This window comes from Pollicipes pollicipes, unplaced genomic scaffold (assembly GCF_011947565.3).
Source record: "Pollicipes pollicipes isolate AB1234 unplaced genomic scaffold, Ppol_2.1 Scaffold_4881;HRSCAF=5763_pilon_pilon_pilon, whole genome shotgun sequence".
NCBI classification, from domain to species: domain Eukaryota; kingdom Metazoa; phylum Arthropoda; class Thecostraca; order Pollicipedomorpha; family Pollicipedidae; genus Pollicipes; species Pollicipes pollicipes.
The window spans coordinates 9,840,417-9,850,208 of NW_023596576.1; the positions used below are offsets into that span (position 1 = coordinate 9,840,417).

General features: G+C 50.4%; 1 protein-coding gene across 1 annotated transcript; it reads right to left on the reverse strand.

Annotated features, from left to right (window-relative positions):
• Nucleotides 1–782: 782 nt before the first annotated feature.
• Nucleotides 783–4,007, reverse strand: LOC119101115 (uncharacterized). The gene is made up of 4 exons (XM_037224387.1): nucleotides 3,968–4,007; nucleotides 2,682–2,841; nucleotides 2,114–2,196; nucleotides 783–1,786 (listed from the first exon to the last, which is right to left on the reverse strand). The coding sequence occupies exons 2-4, from the start codon at nucleotides 2,831–2,833 to the stop codon at nucleotides 1,602–1,604; spliced, it is 420 nt and encodes a 139-aa protein (XP_037080282.1). The 5' UTR covers nucleotides 2,834–2,841; nucleotides 3,968–4,007; the 3' UTR covers nucleotides 783–1,601.
• Between the last annotated feature and the right edge of the window lie 5,785 nt (nucleotides 4,008–9,792).

Genomic DNA, 9,792 nt, shown 5'->3' on the forward strand with positions numbered 1-9,792 from the left:
CATGTTTAGCATGCCTGCAGACATCGGCAGTCTTCAAAGTTCTACTTTTTGCGCGATATTGAAGACAGCAAATCCAGGACTATCTTAAGTGTTCGGCGGGATGACAAGAGTCAAATTTTCTGCAACATTTCAGATACTTGTGTTTCCAGCACGCAAGAGTTTTGCCGGTTCAGCAGAATCTGTTAGAAAGTATTCTACGTCACATTCATCTCTGAGGCTCTCTAGACACGTTGGAAACCCAAGGTCATGAATTACACATTGATGAGAACAGCGCGCCATAGCTGGAATGGCAATCGTGGTTATCTGCGTGCTACGTCCGCAGTCCCGATGCGTATTGTTTCGTAGTACCTTAAAAGTCCTGACACCGTTTTCTTCGTACCTCCCCTGGGCCCTGATTCCACCCCATGAATATGACATCACTTCACTTTCTCTCCCCGGGAGAAGCTGACTGACGGCCTAGTGACCGTTTTGAGGCGTTCTTGATAAACTGCTCCGAAGGCTTCAGATTGTCAGCTGAACTGTCAGCTCAGGTTGTCAGGTTGTCAGCTGAATTGTCAGCTAGATTGTCAGGTTGTCGGCTGAACGCAACATTCGGGTTCTTAAATGTAGAAATGAACGGCTGTTCGCGCATTGAAACAGCTTAAGTGAGTGTTGGGAATGTATTTCGCGTTGCTGCTCCATGCACCTCCGGTAATAACAGAACAATGGTTTCGTAGCAGGGTTTAAGCTGCCTCATTTAGCCCATTGGCTGTCTAACCAGGCCATCGACTCCACGCCTTGCAGAAACGTGACACATATTGTAATGGTCAGCACATTTATCAGCAACACAGACGTAACAGGCTTGCCATATCTCCAACGCAACAAACAACAGCGCGCAACAGCACAAAATAACAAAACAACGTCGCACAACCAGATGGGTCATCAAAACTCACGACATCTGGTGCTTTAGCAAAACTCAGCTCACCATAAAAACAGGACTGAAAGACAACGCAAACAATTTCAATCCGTCGTCAGTGGCATACCAATAATTTGATTATACCAGCGTAGTGCGTTCAGTGCACGCGGCGGCATATGCGTTTTGAGGTGAGCTAAACAAATCATGATGTTACACACAGGTGAGCAACACCGACTCTATTTGAGGTGAGCTAAACAAATTATGATGTCACACACAGGTGAGCAACACCGACTCTACTATGTATCTTGATAAGGTACCTATGATGGTAGCTAGATAGGACCGCTTTCTGAACCATTGGGCCAAGCTTTTCAGAAAAATAGCAAATAAGCCAGCAGAAGTTGTATAGGGCAAGGCTGGTCACGTTTTTCAGCCCGCCTAAAATCGGTAGCATATTTGTGGGCTGGAACGTTGCAAAATCCTGTGTGTGCAGATTCCACGGCCCCAATCTCAACTTGAATGACTTGACTAGAGAGCATGTTAATGGGCCGCAGGGCAAATCGAGTTAGAGCTTCTGATCCCTTCAGTGAGCAATTTTCGGAGAACAGAACACGTCTCCCCGAGATCGAGACATGCTACGCAGCCTGCGGCGCGCGATGGATTCCGCGCGTGCCAACTGCGACGTTTGCAAATGATGTACGTCTCAGGCCTACTGCGTCGACCACGAGTCCTCGAAGTCCCGCTGCAGCTGGTCCATCCAGACCGAGTGGTTCACCTCCCATTCGTCCGTGTCCAGGCCTCGGCCGGATGAGTTGATGGTGGTGACGACGTAGCCGATGCCAGCCACAACCGCGATCACAGCAACGACGGCGACCACCACTCCGATGATGGGGCCTGGCAACATCGACAGCAGCGTTACCGACGCAGCCGTCTGTTATTCGAACAGGCCTGCAAAACCAGCTGCCTCTTCACCCGCGTTGAGAGCCGGTCACGGCTCGTGCATGGTTCAGAAATCTTAGCACCAACGAGGCCTCAGATCGGCACAATCACTGCCAAATCAACTTGTCATCGGCGTAGCGGCACGTCACGCAAGCGTCACGCGGCACAGAGCTAGTCTACCTAGACAGTGTTTCAAATGTCGTTTTCAAAGGTGCCGGGCACGCATAACAACTTTCCGTATCACTCATGACGTCATGTAAATAAACGCCAGAGGTTTCTCACCGACGGCTCCAATTCCACCAAGTCCTCCGAGGAGGCCCCCCAATCCCTGACGTCGGGTAGCTCCGAACAGGCGGTCCAGCCACCTGAAACAAACCAGGCAAGTTAATCTATTGTTCGAGAGTGATCTTCAGTTCCGCGATGTCTTCTCATACGGCAGTTTAGCGCGGTAGTCACTTCATTCTGACCTCAACCAAGTTGTTTACGGCACGGAGCCCAATATTTCACATCATTCAAGATTTAAATGTCGTAGCATGCATTTCAACCCACACGTCATTGTCCGAACACTGGAACCGTGCCACGTGAGAACGACTTCCAAATGGTGCATGAAACGTCGTGGTGAGGTCGTGACCCCGTGATCCCGACCGGCAAACTTAATCCAAAATCCTGGAGGACTGCCGACTGTCCATGGCCACGATCCACCGCACGCTTCTGTCGAAGAGCATACTTGGATTTTATCAGGGCACATCTACCCTCTATGAGGACAGTCATGATGTCATTTGCATTTTTTGGAACTTTTGCCACATTACATCAGTGTACCGGAACGTACAAACGACGCAGTCGGACTTACCCAGTCTGTTTGGGAGGCTGGTAGTCGTAATAGTTGTTATAGTTGTAGTTGCTGTAGGTATCGGGCGCTGACTGGGCAGACTGGGGAAAGAAGCCCTCGTCGGCAGCCACCATGGCTGACACAGCCAGCACAATACAGACGATCAGCTTCATGGCGAAATCTGAAACGGCAACAATAACAGTTACAGCGATGCTAGTGCCAAACGCATGCCAACACCTCAATGCGCAAGCTTGCGTGACCATTTGGACAACCGCTACTGAATCATGGACTGCTGACAGCACGGAATTCGTGTGGGATGCTCCATGGCCGCCTACACAATGTTACGCATTTGTTCGTTGCCATCAGCCCGCGCCCCTCAGGGCTGAGACTCAGAGGGCGTTCTGGATAACATCGAACCAAACACGATGTAAAAACGCCGCCCGCCTTCCACTGCTCATTGAATTTGGAAATTATGATAGCACTGATTATCTGGAATGGTGTATGGATCAAATATCAATTCACACCATCTCCAGATACAGAAAGCCGAAGACGATTACACATGTAAAGGTATTGATATCGCCATGTTTTCAAGGAGTTGGTACTAGGTAAAGCACCGTATACGACTGAGCTTGTGAAGTTGTCTCGACTTTTTGTTAATAAGTGACTAAGCTGGTGATTGCACTGAACGTCGGCCAACGTAATTAAACGGATCTTGGTGACTGGATCCTCGTTATAACTGCTAGCAAGGTGTTATCAGCATAGTGTGCGTCATTAAGTCGCTCCATTTCTTGATGCGATAGGCATGAATCGACAATTTCGGTGGCCGACCACCAAACGCAACGAATAGTTGTGACTAGGATGTGGATGCTATCCTTCTGGCTGTTAACCGTTCATGACGACGGTGCGTCGGCTCAGGAGTCTGCGGTCCGGGACGCCTCAGTATCAGGAGAGTCTACAGCGTAACTGGCGGCGCTCAAGTCCAGGCCACACACAGCGACCGGCGCCAGCTCGGCGCCCCTGGCCCGGTCACTCCCCCGCCAGCTGGCAGTCCCAGCGGCGCACGGAGTCACTCGCACCACTGTCGACCGGTGCGGCCTGGCGGACCTGGGTCACCGGCCGGCAGGTCACCAGTCGCAGAGACGGCCTGCAGCCGGTGACGCCAGTCGACTCCATCGCCAGCGATGAGCACACCGGGACCGCACTGTCGCCGCCGAGCCTATGGAGCGCGCCACGCCTCCGAAATAGTATCAGACACCGCACTAGCGCCGCCCGCGGACGCCGCTCCACGTCCTCAGCAGCGTGTCTACCTGTTCAGAGTGAGATGCCGGCACCTAATGTGAGTGAAAGGACTGCGCATGTCCGCCTTTATATCTTTCACTTTTTCAGCTGACACGGTTCTCCGTCTGATGGCGGGCCTCTGCCTCGCGATGCATAGATGGTTGGAAATAGTGAACTTCCCCTGAATTCGCCACCTTTCGTAACGCGAACGAAGGGAGACGGGGGGGGGGGGGGGGGGGTCGACGCTACTGCATGCCATTTTCGAGCGAGTAGCGATAGAACAGCGTGAAAAACCAATGTGTATTCTTCGACAAGATATTCGCGGTAGACGATATTTGACTGCACAGGGGCTTCTCGGAAGCCAGTTTTTAAGATAATCGGACAATTTCATCTTGATTTGACAATGTTCAAATACGTGTGTTGAGATGATGTTACGTTTTGTCAGTAAATATTTATGATGCCGGGTCCGGTGAATGTAGCAGCGTGGTTCGGCCGTCCGTGATCGGCAGATGCATCGGATGTCGACCGCTGCCCGCTCCGACACGAGGTTGCCACAAAGTTTAATTTCTTATGAAATGTCTACTCAGAACAGAAACAGTTTAAAAAACAGAACAGAAAAAATGCCTAGGGAGGCATTTTTTGTCTAAAAAAACCGTAATGAATGCTGCCAAAAGTTTTGGTGTGATTGCACCTCATCCCAGAGAGGTACTGACAAAAATCTGAAGGTGGTATAGACCTCCGGCCCCATTAAAGCTGGGAAAAGGCCATAGAGCTGTGACAAAAACGTATACAACCTGGATCAGAGACAATGCCAACATTGTGGGTTTGAGGGCAAGGATGAAGAAGTGCACAGCTGATATGGTCACAGGTTCAAGCAGCGGCGGATCTAGAAATTCTCCAAGGGAACGCTGCTGCTAGCCAATGTTCTACCTACCCTGGGGGGCCCCAAAAACACCTTCCAAAGCTCCAAGATACGTGTCATTAAAGGGAATGTTCCATGCTTGTATCAAAGCAAGCATCAGATGTGTTCAAATTAGCTCGCTTATGACTATTCATATATTTTTAAGTTGAAAAGACTGGTGTAGACAACACACTTTTTCTCTTTAGTTAATATGTTCATCAATACGTCATTGATTACGTCACTGTACCTTGCACGACATGGATTGAAAGCCAATTGACGGTCGTTATGTCTGGAAATCGTGCTCACGAACGCCAGATATGAACGGCTCAACAATTATATGTTTTTCCCTTGATCGCCGTATGGCTAATGGAATGGTTGGATTTTAATGCTGTTATAATGACGTCACGGATACTTTTTTGAGTGACCTTGCAATACTCTCCCCATTTTCGTGGACGTGTAGCTAAAAATATAAAGGGACTTAGGTCTCGAAGGGCGCAAGACTGTAAACTGCATCAAATGATCTTCAAGATGGCTGTTTCAGTTTAAAACCCCATGCAAAGGTGGAAAGCTTCTTTTAAGCTTCAGATCGTATCTTTCTAAAAATTAAATGCTGTCACAACAGAGTTCAGTTACATTGACGCTGGATGGTCCGACCTTGCAAGAACAACCAATACGATTTTCAGGCACGTCAAAGTGTTTTGACTGGTTTGGAGTGCAAAACCGGTTCAGAGTGTTATTTCCTGCAAGAAATAAATGCACTTCGTCAGTTATAATTAAAATGTCAGTGACATGACCAGAACGGACCAGACCAGAAAGAGGTCACAGGTTATGAACCGCTGAGGTAAGGAGCAAATTTTTTACAAGATAGATTAAAATGACGTAAGCTCACTGGCTCAAAAATCAGTATCATGCTCTAAAGCGTTCGGAGATTATTTTTCAAACTAGGGGAGAGTTATCATGCTTACATAACATTATCAAAACTAGGATTACTCCGAGACTATTCCCGTAAGGCGAGAGTTGACCACCACCCTACGAAGGAGCTCACTCACTCGTGCATTGAGCGTCATCTTGCCAGCCTTCTGCCGGCGCTGGCGATTCAACGTGAGGCGCAGGTGTTCTATTGTTCATGTCTAGGGACAAGCATCGCAGCAGAGTACACTAGGTGTTCCTGCACATTTGTGCCATGAATATATAAAGCCTACGTTTCTCCATATTGTATTTGCGGTGCAGCGCGAGCCACGACACTCCTCCAGCGACGGTCGCCCGATCCCCCTCCCCTGCGCGCCCAGCGCCGTCCCAGCCTTGCCGCCCGGTCACATGACCGGCCGCCGCCGGCCACGGGCGGACGCCTGCTGACCCAGGGTCATGCGGCAGCCGACGGCGGCAGGCCCGTGCGCGCCAACTCTTTCCTCCTATACGGTAGAGGAAGCCGAACAGTACAATATGATAAGTATGTCGACGTGACACCATCGATTGTTGATCACAAGAAGCGACGGCAACTGAACATCGCTCGCCGCGCGATGCTGCGCCGTACCACTCTGCGCACCAACACCGCGCACCGACACCGCGCACCAACACCGTACACCGGGCGCTGAGATTCCCCAAAACTCTGCCGTCAATCCCGCTAACGTGGAGGGACCGCCGATTATGCGCCGGTCCCTGGGACGTAGAAATTAAATTGTCAGTGACGATTCGTTGACGCTAGAAAACAAAGATAAGCATGAGAAACCAGCGAAAACAAAATGATATTCTCAGCCCTCAAACATTGCCCACAAAACCAGCCCATCAGCACCGATCTGCCCACCAGATCACGGGCCAGCGATACCAGCTGCGCTTTGATCCCCCATCGAACAAGGATCACAGACGACAATGAGTTGTCTGCACCAAAGACCCATGCCAATCTCCAGCCGATTTTACTTCACCAACTCCACGGCAAGGTTTCACAGCAGCAAAGGCGGTTACATCATCAAACGTGCGATTGCCCAAACAAACTGGCATCACTTTTTATAACTAACGCTGCTATTAGAAGCACGGATTTCAACAGTATCATATACCTTTAAACAGATAAGAACTAAGTACACCTTTAAACAGATAAAAAGCAAACTGACTAAAGTACACCGACCAAAAAGAGCATACACCATCTAAATCAGGTCCCGGTGAACACGACTCAATATCCATACTGATCAGGCCAGCGCCCGGCGCGCTGCAACACGCGAGGCCTAGGAGCTGGAGGTACCGCGCCCGTGGCATTCCCGACCTAGTCATGACACGAGACAGGTATGTGCTCGAAGGCCGACTCGAGGTCACAGTAACGGTCAGTGGAACCCACGGCCTTCATCTCATCTGCTTCCAGCAGTAAGGAGACAACGTCGGAAAATTCGACAGACTCGTTGTTTTGCAGCTCCGCCGATCTGGGACCAGCGACAGGTTCACACTCATTTAACTCAGACGTCACGGCAGCTCAGGGGGGACAGGACGGGATTTTTGCCTGCTGCGGTGTACCAGCAACAGTTTACTACCGTCCTCAAGCCGGACCCTGTAATTGAGATCGCCTACGTTGGCCACAACAGCGCGCTTCCATGCCTGAATGAGCTTTTAGTACTCGCCTCGCCTGGCGACGCGCTTGAACCGAGACACTACTTCACCTGACTGGTAAGTAAACTCGTTCAGTTTACGCTCGTATAACCGTTTGTTTCTGGTGCTGCTCTCATCGGACCTGTTAATAGCAAAGTGATACGCTTTGCGCAGACCCACACGAGGTACATCGAGCTCGGCGTTAATCGACAGTTTAGGGCCACGTTCGAACATGAGGAAGAAAGGGCTGTAGCTTAACGATTTGTGCACCTGCGAACGATATCCCATCATCTACGTTGGCAAGTGCACACTCCACTCGTCATGGTTATCATCCAGGTATTTGGAGAGCATGTCCAAAATGGTTCTCATCATGCGCTCACATTTTCCATCAACCTAAGAATGACCACAGGCTGTGGTGGTCTTTTTATGTCCATTTATCTGCACATCTCAGACATCACCTGACTATGAAAGTTGTCACAGTCGGAATGCAAATACCTGGGGCAGCCGAAGGGGGCAAACAGGCCATCAACCAGCAAAGTGGCAACTGTAGTTGCAGACATGTCTGGCAGGGCAAAAACGTCGCAAAAGTGTCGTTGTCGAGTGAAGTGGTCTTTACACACAAACAGATGTTTATTACCCCGAGCTGTTGTGGATAAATTCGTCAGAAAGTCAATGGAGGCCATCTCCGACGGCTCGGACGATCGCGGCCCTCCCATTGATGCACGAGACCGCGGGGACGTGCGTGTTAGGAGAGCTGCAACGCTCACAGAGCTCCGGTAATGGTTGTCGATATCAGCTGTCATAGTCGACTAACAAAGACGGCAAGTTCGGAGAAATCAGTGACAAATGTACTGCAAAAAGACGCCACACATAACAAACTGGTAAGCTCTTTCGCCATCCGCGGCTCGGGCCAGGCACAGATCTTTGCAACCTTGAGAAAAATTACAAAAACTGCGTCTCAAGGCCCTCTTTATGTGCTTTGGAGGACCGTGCTTTCTATTCAGCTGGGAACTGTACAACGGGCAATCCTATTGTTTGTTTCCGAGAGCGCGGAGGTTTCGTGTATTTGAGAGTCCACTTTCTGCAGAATTTTCAGCCATGAGTGATTGGTTTATGATGGAAGTGTATGGAGCTGTCCCCACCGGAGTCTGTGAGAGCGGCCTCAACCGAGGTTACGTCTGTGAGTCGTCTCGTCTTGGGAAAGAATACTACGATTCCACCCGGTTGTGAGATGATTGTCACTGGTTTTGCTCGCAGCTGTGACTACAAGAGTCAGGCAATTGTAGAACGCATGTGTGACCAGCCTGATGTGGAAGTCGTCCGAAGTATCGTTGAAGTTGCTGATACATTCGTGCCAATTGTGGTTCGTGGCATCACTTCCAGCCGTGCGACTGTTCTCAGCCGTGACGTGCTCGCGCATTTTGGGGGCAGAATTTTCAGAGGGGCCAAAAAGTCCTGCACCGCCCGAGTCGCTACAGTCAGTTGATTTTGACAGTCATGTGGATTTGCAGCATTCTAACCTTACGGAGTCCCAGAAGTGGACCCTGTTTCAAGTGTTGAAGAACAGTGTTGTTTTCAGGTGCAGTTTTCCGTGACAAAGTCACCTTTCTTGGCAACGTGGCGTCCGGTGAAGGTTTGACACCTGATCCCGACAAGGTTGCAAAGATCCGCGCCTGCCCCTAGCCGCGGGCGGCAGAGGACCTTGCCAGTTTCTCGTGTTTGGCGTCTTTTTGCCGTATGGACGTCAAGGATTTCTCAAAGTTTGCAGTTGTAAAGCCGACGTCCTGAAAGCACATCTGATTATGTGCTGCGTTTGCTGCTGTCAAAGCTGCGGTGGAGTTGGCGAAGTGAAATTGGCGGGGATTGGCATGGGTCGTTGGCGCAGACAACTCATTGTCATCTGTGATGCTTATTTAATGGGAATCGAAGCGCAGCTGGTATCGCTGGCCCGTGACCTGATGGGCAGATCGGTGCTGATGGGCTGGCTTTGTGGGCAATGTCTGACAGCTGATAAGATCATTTTGTTTTTGCTGATTTTCTTAAGGACTGGTTAATGGACGGCGGTCCCTCTATGTTGGCAGGACTGACGGCAGAGTTTTGGGGACTCTCAGCGACCGGTGTGCAGTGTTGGTGCACGGTGCAGTGCGGCGCAGCATCACGTCCAGCTGTGCTCGGCTGCCGTCGCTTATTGAGGTTAATAACCGTTGCAGGTACTGGTTGCTGTAAGGATCTGGTGTAACGTCCATATTATTGTTATGTTGTCCTGCTCGGCTTTCCCAGCGTGCGGGAGAGAAGAGTGTAAGGCTGGACATGCACCTGGCGCGTACGGGCCTGCCGCGGTCGGCCACCGCGTGACCCTGGGTCAGCAGGCGCCCGCCC

Coding starts and splice junctions, on each gene's coding strand:
- LOC119101115 (XM_037224387.1), bottom strand. CDS start 2,833: ATGAAGCTGATCGTCTGTATTGTGCTGGCTGTGTCAGCCATGGTGGCT. Junction 2,197..2,681: donor CAGCCTCCCAAACAGACTGG/GTAAGTCCGACT, acceptor GGTTTGTTTCAG/GTGGCTGGACCGCCTGTTCG. Junction 1,787..2,113: donor TGGTGGAATTGGAGCCGTCG/GTGAGAAACCTC, acceptor CGATGTTGCCAG/GCCCCATCATCGGAGTGGTG.